General features: G+C 39.2%; 1 protein-coding gene across 3 annotated transcripts in view; it reads left to right on the top strand.

Annotated features, from left to right (window-relative positions):
* The window catches only part of DENND6A (DENN domain containing 6A), a 55895-nt gene that overhangs the window by 26348 nt on the left and 17208 nt on the right, over positions 1–12339 (top strand). For all 3 annotated transcript variants that reach the window (XM_027584449.2, XM_027584448.2, XM_027584447.2), the window contains 3 exons: positions 8315–8437; positions 8960–9055; positions 11414–11508. In XM_027584449.2, the coding sequence (XP_027440250.1) occupies positions 8315–8437; positions 8960–9055; positions 11414–11508 (314 nt within the window). The remainder of the gene's footprint in view (positions 1–8314; positions 8438–8959; positions 9056–11413; positions 11509–12339) is intronic.

The following is a 12339-nucleotide window of genomic DNA, read 5'->3' as shown; positions in this document are numbered from 1 at the left end:
TGATATTGTTTTAAAGAATTTATTTATTTATTTGACAGAGAGACAGTGAGAGAGGGAACACAAGCAGGGGGAGTGGGAGAGGGAGAAGCAGGCTTCCCGCCGAGCAGGGAGCCCGATGCGGGGCTCAATCCCAGGACCCTGGGATCATGACCTGAGCTGAAGGCAGACGCTTAACGACTGAGCCACCCAGGCGCCCCTGTGATATTGTTTTAAATTTCTTTAGGAAATGAATGTTCTTAAATGTGGAAAAAACAGGAAGAAAAAAAAGGAGGGGAAAAAACTGGAAGAAAATAGTCATTATGTTTCACATATTATTATAAATCAATGGTTCATCCCTGACTATATATTATGAGCTTTGACAGGGAAATTTGGGTACGGATTGGGTATTACGTGGTAGAAACAAATTATTTTTTGTTTGGTGTGAGAATGCTGTTGTAATCATGTAAGAAAATGGACTTACTTTTTAGAGATGTATTTTTAAGTATTTTGAGATGAAATGTCATGAGGTTTGTATTTTATTTTAAAATACTTCAGAAGTGCCTGGCTAGTTCAGTTGGTAGAAACTAAGACTCTTAAATTACTTCAGTAAGAAAAAAATTAACGAAGTAAAAATGATAAAATATTTTCAACTCCAGATGATATATAAATGGGGGTTCTTACATTATTGTCTTTATTTTTCTGTATGTTTGAAACTTTTCAAAATGCAAAATAAAAAAAGGGAGAAGGAATCTAACACTTAGAAAAGGAAATGTACCAGTGCCTGTGCCTTACCCAGAGCAACTATATAGAAATCTCTGGACTGGTGCCCAAGTTCCAGCTCCTAGGTGGTTCTGATGTGTAACCCAGCTTGAGAAACCACTGCTGTTGCCGAGCAGTTATTAAATAGTAATACATTGCAATCGGGAGTCATGTAAAATTCTTAGAATGGGTTTTTTGGTTTGATTTTTGTGTGCGTGTGACCTTTAAACTGCATGGACTATTGCTTCAAAGAGTGATTTGTTTTATATGCTTGATTTGTTTTATACACTTGGCCCTAGTATAGCCCACAATCCCACTTCTAGGAATATACCCCAATAAATATGAAAGCACATATCCACACAAGGACCTGTATGCAAATGTTTATAGCAGCTCTATTCATAGCAGCCTAAAACTGGAAACAATGCAAAGGTCCGTAAACTGGTAAATGGATAAACAAATTGTGATCCATGCATATGCATGGAGTACCACTTAGCAATTTAAAAAAAGTGCACTATTGATACAGTCAGCAACATGGGTGACTCAGAAGCATTATGCTTAGTGAAAGGAGCCATATTTTAGAGAGCTACTTACTGAGTAATTCCATTTATATGATATTCTGGAAAAGAGGCAGACATCAGATCAGTGGTTGCCTGGGGGTGGGAGAGGGAAGTCACCTACAAACAGGATGAAGGAAATTTTGGAGTGATGGAAGTGTTCTAAATCTTTGTTAAGTGTGAATTTTACTGTATGTAAATTATAAATCTTACTTAAAAACAAATGACTTTCTTTTAAAAATTAGATATTGTAGCATTCTTAGAATGAAAAGGGAGAGTGAACGTCCCCCAGATAAATGAATAGTTATCACAGGAAAAATATACAAAGAAGGATGCATACTATTTATACCTTTTTTTTTTAGAGAGAGAGAGAGCGCGCGCACCTGCATGGGAGTGGGTGGAAGGGGGCAGAGGGAGAGGGAGAGAGAGAATCTTAAGCCAGCTCCACGAGTGTCGTAGAGCACCACATAGGGCCCTATCTCAGGACCCTGAGATCATGACCTGAGCTGAAACCAAGAGTCAGTCCCTTTAACTGTCTGAGCCACCCAGGCGCCCCTACTATTTATACTTTTGATACTTAGTTCATTTAGGAATAAATTAAATAATATGCATAAGTTAATATAGAATTTGATTACTAGACATGCTTTCTTTTGAACTGCTGGGTCCAAACCTTAATGCTTTTCAGTTTATTATCAGTTATCTGTGCTTTTGTGGTAATTAATTATTCCTACCACTAACACTTTTTATTAGCATGTGTCTTTTCTCCTGATTATGAATGACATCTTCTTGTTTTTAAAGTAGGACAAGTGAGGGGTACCTGGATGGCTCCCGCTCAGGTCATGATCTCAGTCAGGGTCGTGAGATTGAGCCCGGTGTCCAGCTCTGCGCTCAGCAAGGAGTCTGCTTGAGATTCTCTCCCTCCTTTTCCTTCTGCTCCTCCCCCTCACTCTCGCATGCACACATGCACGCTCTCTCTCTCAAATAAATAAAATCTTTTAAAAAGTGGAACAAGTGAATTTGTTTTTTTTCGTTCTTGTTGCTCAGGAGGTGAAAAAACTGAAAGTCGGACAATAATAGGCTCACACAGATAGTGCTGTGCCAAGCATTTAATATCTGACCCTCAGATTAGTGACAGCACTCTTCATTTTGTGTGTGGAGAGCTTACATTGTACATTTTTCGTGTGAATAAAAGTTTAAATGTTTATCACTTATATTGAAGGTGATATTTTTATGCCAACAGTGAGCTTGAGAGGAAAGGACTGAGACCTGGAAAGATGTTTGAAGCTGAGTGGCAGAAATGCAGTTGAGCGTGGGGGCTTGTCTCCCTCCTTGTACCACGTCAAGTCTTGTTAAGCTACCACTGGTCCATGGACCCTGACTTCGGTGTCAGCTCTCTTGATCACACAGTCTTCTCATTCAGTTTTTGTTTTTTAAAGATTTTTTTTTTTTTTTAATTCATTTGAGACACAGAGATACAGAGAGAGAGCATGAGCAGGGGGAGAGGCAGAGGGAAAGGGAGAGGGAGAAGCAGGCTCCCTGCTGAGCCAGGAGCCCAATGTGGGGCTCGATCCCGGGACCCTGGGATCATGACCTGAGCCGAAGGCAGATGCTCAACCATCTGAGCCACCCAGGCGCCCCATCTCATTCAGTTTTTAAGTTGGGCTTACAATTGAGGGACAGCTTTTTGTTGAAAGAAACACATTCTCTTGCCTAGAGTCAAGGACGTTTTACCTGATGATACTTGCTGTTGGTTCCTCACACGGCAAGAGGCATATCAGTTATGTGTCATCATGTTCCTCCTTGCCCCCTTCTTGAAAATGAAGCCATCTTGGCTTTCTGCCCCATTGGCAGAGTGGATAACAGCTATGAGTCTGTGTTTCAAAGACTGTAAAAGTCTCTTGCTACATAAAATGTGTCTGATACTCATTGATACATGTTGGTTTCTTGTAGGTTGTTTTTTTTTTTAAGATTTTATTTATTTATTTGACAGAGACATAGAGAGCGAGCACAGATAGGCAGAGCGGCAGGGAGAGGGAGAAGCAGGCTCTCCACTGAGCAGGGAGCCTGACGCGGGACTCGATCCCAGGACCCTGGGATCATGACCTGAGCCGAAGGCAGACGCTTAACCGACTGAGCCACCCAGGTGCCCCAGTTTCTTTTAGCTTTTAAGATTATAACATGCTATGTCTTTGGAAAAGTTTGAAACCTTTAGTTATTTACTTGTCTAGTTATCTATTTATATATGTATCTATTTATTCATCTATTTATTTATTTGGAGTAAGTTTCTAATTTTTCCAGGGAATGACTCTCTTGAGGGGGTGGCAGTGGAGCTTAGCATAAAGCATAGCACTCCAGAATGGGGATATGAGAGTAGTGCTAAAAAAATACCCTATAATTTCCCTACCCTCATTTTAGTAATTTTATACTGCAGGTAATTAGATGCCTATCACCAATATTTATTAAAGTTAGAACTGGAGATAGGATTCCTTTCTTGAATATTTAATACTTACCTCCCCAATAAAACTACTTTTTGTAACAAATATTTCTAAAGTAATACAGGGGTTTCAGAGAATGCTTTGTCTTGTAACTGTACTTGGTGTCTGCTTATACCCTTACTGATTATATATTATAATACTGGTGAGAAAAAGCAATTTGCAGCTTTAATGCCTGAAGGGCACCCCAGTATTAAATATATACTTATGCACACTTGCCACTTTTTCTATAAATTTGTGATTGTTTAAAAATTTTATGTACATAAATATATATATAAATGTATATGTGTATGTATGCGTATTATATGTAATTATATAAAAATTTGAAACAATCACTAATTTACAGAAAAAGAGTAAGTATAGTACAGAAAACTTTTTCCTCGTACCACCTGATAGTTGGAGACCTGATGTCTCATCATCTCTGAATACTTCAGTGTCTCTCTCCTACAAATAAAGGCACAATGCAGTCATCAAAATTGGGAAATTAACATTGATAAAATAATACCGTTTAATTCAGATGTCACCAATTGTCACAGACCATCTAGTTCAGAATTATCTGTTGCATTTACTTGTCATGCTTCTTCAGTCTCTCTCCTTCAGTGTGGAATAGATCCTCAGTCTTCTTTCACACACCTGAGCTTCTTGTGGATTACAAGACAGTTATTTTGCAGGAAATCCCTCAGTTTAGGTTTGTTTGGGATTTACTCAAGCTCTGTGTCTTTGGCAGGGAGGTAGCTTGCCTTGTTACTGAAGATGTTCACTTTGTGGTATTCTCCAAGCTTCTCAATGATAAACTACTTGTTTTCCTTTTGTGATTAAGTATTTTGTGGGGAGGCACTTTGAAACTATGTATATGAGTTATTTATTGCTGTGTAATAAATTACCCCAATACTGGGGTGCCTGGGTGGCTCAGTCGTTAAGCGTCTGCCTTCGGCTCAGGTCATGATCCCAGGGTTCTGGGATCGAGCCCTGCATCGGGCTCCCTGCTCTGCGGGAGGCCTGCTTCTCTCTCTCCCACTCCCCCTGCTTGTGTTCCCTCTCTTGCTGTGTCTCTCTCTGTCAAATAAATAAAATCTTTTAAAAAAAAAAATTACCCCAATACTTTGAGAGAATATTTGAAAGAACAGTTATTACTTCACACAGTTTCTGAGGGTTAGGAATCTGGGAACGTCTTAGCTAGATGGTTCTAGCTCTAGATCTCTTACGAAGTTGGAGTCAGGGTATCAGTCAGTTTTAGTCAGTTGGACAAGTGGGGCATGAGGGTCTTGACTGGGGCTGGAGGATCTGTTTCCCAAAAAGGCTTACTTACTTGGCTGCTGGCTGGAGGTCACAGTTCCTTGTGGTTGTTATCAGGAGGCCTCATTTCTAGTCATGTGGACCTGCCCATAGGGCAGCTGGAATGTTCCCACAGTATTCAGAGGTGATCTGAGACAAGACTGAAGTCACTATGTCTTTTATGACCCAACCTTCTAGGTTGCACAGTCCTTATTCTGTTCATTACATGTAAGCCATTAATCTAGCCTACAGCTAAGGGTGGGGGGGAGAATTAGGCTCCATGTTTTAAAGGAAGTATCATACAATTTGTAGAAATATTTCAAAACATCATACTGTGTATATCTGTATGGACTGTTGGTTTCCTGTTTTATTCAACAGGTTATTAAAGTCTTATTATTCTCATTTGATGTTTCACTTGTCCCCAGTTTGGCCAATGAGACTTGTCTCACTTCAAGTTGGCCTCTGTTTTTGTTTTTGTTTTTTTTTAAATACTCTTGTCATTCTTTAAAGACTTCCTTGTTTTCTTGTGTAAGATGTTCCAGGCTTTTCTTTTTTAATTAAAAAAATTGATATTCACATACCATAATATCCATTCTTTCAAAGTATACAGTTCACAAAGTTGTGCATAAATACTCTCTAGTTCTAAAACATTTAATCACTTCAAAAAGTAACCCTGTTCCTAGTGGCATTTATTCCCCATTTCTTCTTTCCTCCCCAGCACCTGGGAGTCACTAATCTACTTTATATCTCTATAGATTTGCCTATTCTGGCCATACCATATAAATAGAATCATAAATTATGTGGCTTTTTGTGTCTACGTTCTTATACTTAGCATATCATTTTCATGGTTTATACATGTGGTAGCATGAGTCATTACTTCATTTTATTATGTTCCATTGTATGGATATACCCCATTTTGTTTATCCATTAATTCACTGAAGGACATTCAGATGGTTTTTACTTTTTAGCTATTATGTGTAATGCTACTATGAATATTTGTATATAAGCCTTTGTATGGACATATGTTTTCAGTTCTCTTGGGTTTTAAAATTATCTTATATTTTTCCTTCCCTAGCCCTGGAACTGGCCATTTCTCCAAAAAGCCTTGGCTTTTTTTTTTAATGGAGAATAGGATTCAGAAGCCAAGATCTGGGCACTACTTGTGCTCATTGCTATTGGGATATCATTGATTTTAGGCCCTCTCAGTGGACAGAGCTAGGGAGTATGGAGTATATACATATTTGTAAAGGGATATGCATACATACATACTCATATATATATATATATATATATATATATATATATACACTTTTTGCTATATATTTGTATATACATATATATTAAAAACCATAAAGTCATGCCACTACCCCCAATTCCAGTCCTACAAGACAGGGTTCATTCTAGTTTTCTCCCTTTCTGTATTTGTATTTCTTTCTGAGAAACTACCTCCTATTATCCTTAATTAATTTATTTGATCAGTCCCTGTTAGTAACCAGTCTCTCATCTCTGCTTAAATCCTCTCCTCTGTGCAAATGACTTTCTTACCCGTTTTGGGCTTTGACACTCCATACCCAGCTGCCCTTCTTCATGGATACCTTCCTTAACTTTCTCAGGTTCTACTCCATGCTACACTGACCCCATGTGGTTACCCTCCTACCCCGTTTAGGCTTCTATATTATACATTAGGCCCCCTCTCCATATGGGTGCCATCCTTACTTCGCTTGTGCTCTGGCTCCCAATGCCAGACTAACCCCCCACAGGAATGCCCTCCTTACCCTACTGTGCTCCTACACCTCTTTCCAGGCCACCTCTCCATGTGAACACCCTATTTCCCCTGCTCTTATGTCCCACCATGGACAGCTTCAATACACTCTGGCTCTGACACTCCACACCAGGCTGCCCCTCCAGGCCTCTCATACTTCTTGCCCTCTGTCACCCCAAACCAGATCACCTCCACACATGTACACCTTCTTTACCACATTTGGGTTCCAACAGCCCCCCAGGAAGCTACCTCCTCCATGTGGATATCTCACACAGGTCCTCACACCCCTCTCTGAGCCAACCATGTCTTCTTTCCCTCCTGGCAGAGATGCCTACCATGCACCATGTTCTGCTTTAGAATTGAATCACTTAGGAAAGAAAGAGGAGGAGGAGTTCCTTTGCCTTATCCTTGAACTGTTTATATTGTTTTGTTTTTGTTTTTTTCTTGCACTTCCTTCACATTTGTTTTCTTGCTTTTGAATTGTTAAAATTAACTTTCCCTAATTTCCATTTCACAAATCTGTTTTATGTTTTTGCATTTACGTGTTCTTTCTTCCTTCCTTCCTTTCTTCCTTCCTTCCTCTCTCTTTCTTGTGTGTGTATATGTTTTCAGCTAGGAAGATTGGTTATGATTTTTATAAGTAGATATTCTCTAACCTGCTAGGAAAAATCGTTACCCTAACAGGAGGAAATTACTAAATAAGTATATTACCAAATGTCTGAGGCTAAGTAATGTACCAGACTAATTCCAGGGCTACTATAAAAATACGGAGCATTTCTGTAAGGGAAGGATCTGCCCAGGAAATCATTCTGTTGTTTGGCATTAGATCTCCCCCTTGTGATTTGTTTTCATCATTTTTTAATCTTGAAAGCATTAGCTTTTATTTTATTTTTTTTTAAGATTTTATTTATTTACTTGAAAGAGAGAGAGGGAGCATGAGCAGGGGAAGGGGCAGAGGGAGAGGGAGAAGCAGACTCCCTGCTGAGCAGGGAGCCTGATGTGGGACTCGATCCCAGGACGCTGGGATCATGACCTGAGCCGAAGGCAGACGCTTAATGACTGAACCACCCAGGCATCCCAAGCATTAGCTTTTAAATTAAGTACATCCAGTAAACATCCTTTGGAAAATTAATTTTTCTTGTTTTCTTTAAAATATTTAGAATAGAAATTCAAATGTAAGAAAGCAATATTGATGAAATAGGTCTACCATATGGTACAATTTAATAGTTATTTTATATGTTTTTATTATGTTAGCCATTTTATATGTCAGTATATTGCATTTAATTTTCTAGAAATTCGAATGAGTCACATTGGTATGTTTTTATATGGATAAAAGGGACTTATACATCACCATATTCTAAAGAATTTGTATGTCACAACGAGGTAGAAATAGCTGGAAGAATTTATGTCAGTATGAAGTTTTTAGAACGATCATCTAAGAACTTAAAAAAACAGAGTTGGATAAATAACACTTCTGTATAAATACCTTTCAGGTGTTTCTGCCCGGTTTTCCTTCATAGTCAGATGCTTTGGGAGCTGGTCCTGTTGGGGGAGCCCCTCGTGGTCATGGCACCATCACCATCAGAGTCATCAGAGACTGTATTGGCACTTACTAAGTGAGTATGTTTGGTTCCTGACGGTGATGATTGCAGTATTTTTCCATCTGGGATAGGTTTGCACACTCGTTGCGTTGACCCACACAACCCCCTTCCTTATAAGAAGGCTGGGCTCATTATAGTACCGTTTCATGGATGAGAAAATTAATTCAGCCTCCACAAGGGCTAGAACCGTGTTTCGGTTTTTCTGAGCAACAAACATTCATTCGCTCAGCTGGCACCTGACAAATATGGGCTGCATGAATGGTCAGAGTCTCGTAAAAGATACATAACAAGAAAGTGAGAGTGCCAGCACTTCACCCCATCTTCTGCCCCAAGTCCAGCATGCTTTCAGCACACCATTCCACATGATTATGCATTTCCATTTGTCTTTCTGGTTTCCTAAAATGAGTTTGCTCTTTATTGAAATAAATAAATAAATAATGCCATTGTGGGTATACTGTGTGTATTGATGTTTTATAGTTATTGAGTAGGGCCTTTAATTTTTTGTCCTTTGTTTTAAATGTTCTTCTTACTCCACAGCTGTATTTCTCCATTAAAGTACTTCAGCGACTTCCGACCTTATTTCACAATTCATGACAGTGAATTCAAAGAATATACTACTCGTACTCAAGCCCCGTGAGTAAACAAAACAACTATTATTGACCAAGTATTACCTGTATAACCAAATTATATAGAATTACATCTTGAACTTATTGGCATCTTGATTTTATAAAGGAAGGTTTGAGCAGCTGCTTGTAATACTTCTACATTTCAGTTGTCAATCTTATTTTCTTTGAATGATTTTATTAGTGGAAGCTGTACTGTCATTAATAGCAATCTGACTATACTTTGAATTCTGTTTTCTTGCCCTACTTTAGGGCCTCTTACAGCATCAGTTATCTGTTATTGTTCTGGAACTTCCTTTTCCTTCTCCCTCTTCATTTCTTCCCCTTCCTCCTCTTCATTGAATTGGCATGGAAACATGAAAATTCTTCCCAATATGTCAAAGGGGAAAAAATTATCTTACCCTTTCCCTTTTAGCTCCTGCTCTATTGCTTACATTCTTTTCATAGCTAAATTTCTAGAATAACAACAACAACAAATCTCCATTTACTGTCTTTACTTCTTGGTTTTCTGGTTGCTTCTCAGTCCATGCAGGTTGATTTCTCCACTTCAGTGAAGTCATTCTTGGCCAGAGTCATCAAGACCCTCTCCCTGCCCGATCCCATAGGCACATTATTGCCCTAATTCTTCTGCCTTCCCTTTCTTATAACAATTTAAGCTGTTGAGCTTGAAAGCATTTTTTTAAAGATTTTATTTACTTTTGAGAGAGAGAGAGAGAGAGAGAGAGAGAGAGCGAGCCCATGAGTGGGGGGAGGGGCAGAAGGTGAAGCAGGCTCCCCATATGGGACTCGATCCCAGGAGCCTGGGATCATGACCTGAGCCGAAGGCAGACACTTAACTGACTGAGCCACCCAGGCACCTGAGCTTGAAAGCATTTTAATCCTTGATGCCACTCTCACCTGGCCGTCTGGTGATGCATCTCAGTCTCCTGTGCAGAGACGTCTGTCTCTGCCAGCACCTTAAATGTTGGTGTTCTCCAGTCCTGTGTTCTGGGATCTGATTTCAGACTGATAATTCTTTCTGAGCAATCTTATCTGTACCCACAGTCTCTGTTAAGACCCATATACTGATAACTGAAATTTATCTGCCTAGCCCAGATCTTTGCAAGTGCAGACCTTTGTGTCCAGGGTTTTGTTGTTGTTTTTTACCACTTTACCACCTGGACATCTTAATGGCACCTGAAACTAAATGTATACAGTGAATTCTTTGTTTCCTTGTTTTCTTCCCCAAACCCATGAATGGTACTACTTTTTACTTAGTCATCAAAAATCTAAATTGTCATAAATTTCTCCTTCTTAACGTGGCCCACATCAAGTTTACCAAATTCAGTCAATTCAACACCATAAAATCTCTCTCATAATAACATTTGTTACCTGCTTTCCAGAAGTCTCTTCCCGGTCTTACTGTCTCCAGTGTTTGTCATAGCTGCTGTTGCTTTTTCCCAAACCGCATCTCCTCCTTATAGGGCATCTTCCAGATTTACCCTAGGATGATCTTCCTACGTTTTCATTCATGTGGCATCCTTCCATTTGGTTCTCTAGTACCTTCCATTTGCCTACAAGATTTTTAAACATCTTAGCATATTAACTTCATACTTAATAATCTGGCCAGCACCTGCCCATCTACTTTCATTTCTGACTCTTCATCCTTCTCACTTTATGCTGAGCTCTTTGTAGTTCTTCAAGCACACCACGCTCTCACTTCATTGCTTGGCTCGTACTGTTTGTTTTCCTGCATCACCTTTACCTCTCTTATCCACTTGGCAAAGAACTTCTGTTCATCTTTCATATCTTTGTGCAATGTCATCTCTTGGTAAAGCTGTCTTTGTTTTGTTTTGTTTTTAGAGGTTTATTTATTTTAGGGAGAGAGAGAGCATGTGTGGACACACAAGGTGGGGAGGGGTACAGGGAGAGGGAATCTTCAAGCAGACTCCCTGCTGAGCTCGGACCCCCCCCCCCACGTGGGGCTTAGTCTCAGGACCCCAAGATCATGACCTGAGCTGAAATCAAGAGTCGGATGCTTAATCGACTGAGCCACCTGGGCTTACCTGTTGAAGCTGTCTTTGAATCCCCTGGTAGACATATAGTTTCTCCTTTGTAATTGCTGTGTGTGTTATACCACCTTCTCTATTTCCTAATTTTGGCATTGTAATCAGGTATGTATGCCTTTCTTTCTGTATGCTTTTAAAAAGACTAGGTCTTTTATGTTTACTTGCCTAGTGCTAAACATGGTGCCTGGCATATAGTTGAGACGTTAATGCACTGAGTGAAGGAAAAGATAGTCTATTGTTCAATCGAAAGAAATTATAAACTAGTCTTCACTAGAACATTTGTCTTTTTCTCACTTTGTTTCTGTTTTGTTTTTATGTAGGCCTTCAGTCATATTAGGAGTAACCAACCCTTTTTTTGCAAAAACACTCCAGCACTGGCCGCACATTATTCGAATAGGAGACCTTAAACCTGCAGGTAAAGTATAAACTCAGTGTTCTGTTTTTAGTATGTGAGTTGGCTGAGTAGGTTCATTTCTTCCCCTTTGTTTTCATCTCTTGATTACTTTTTTTTTTAAAGATTTTTTATTTATTCATGAGAGACAGAGAGAGAGAGAAGCAGAGGGAGAAGCAGGCTCCCCACTAAGCAGGGAGCCTGATGCGGGACTCGATCCCAGGACCCTGGGATCATGACCTGAGCCGAAGGCAGACGCTTAACCATCTGAGCCACCCAGGCGCCCTCTTGATTACTTTTTTAATTATGTTGTTGGTAACCTTTTTGGAGGCAATCTGAATAAGGGCCTTTGAAGAAGAGCCTGACTTCCCACTAAAATATACAGATTCTTGTATGTGTAACGCATCATGTCCTCCTATCAAAAAATGCACTTCTAGTGTTATAAACATGGAATGAATTATAAAACAATGAAACCTCATAAATTTGAGCAACTTTTTATATATGGATAAGCCCAATTAAACAGGGATTTCCAACACTGCTTGAATAAAACCTTGTAGAAGCTAGAATTATTCAATTTGGCACAAAATTCTCTGCTAGGTCTCAAAACAAGCATTATATATTTCCCATGGCAATGGTATTGATTAAGGAAGTGGTCAAAGGTTGTGCTTTCCTTGAGGAAAAGATAAATAGTATTTTGCTCATAATAACTATTTAATAAACATATTTAAATGAGTAAATTAATTCAGAGGTTGGAAGTTTTGTTAACTTAGATGACAATTTAATGGTATCTCTGACATTCCTCCCTGGACATTCCTGAATTTTCTACTGGAATAGTAAGACTTGAGATACTGAAAA

Source organism: Zalophus californianus, chromosome 1 (assembly GCF_009762305.2).
Source record: "Zalophus californianus isolate mZalCal1 chromosome 1, mZalCal1.pri.v2, whole genome shotgun sequence".
Lineage (NCBI taxonomy): Eukaryota > Metazoa > Chordata > Mammalia > Carnivora > Otariidae > Zalophus > Zalophus californianus.
The sequence above is the reverse complement of the archived record's forward strand: the minus strand, read 5'-3'. Positions and strand labels throughout refer to the sequence as shown.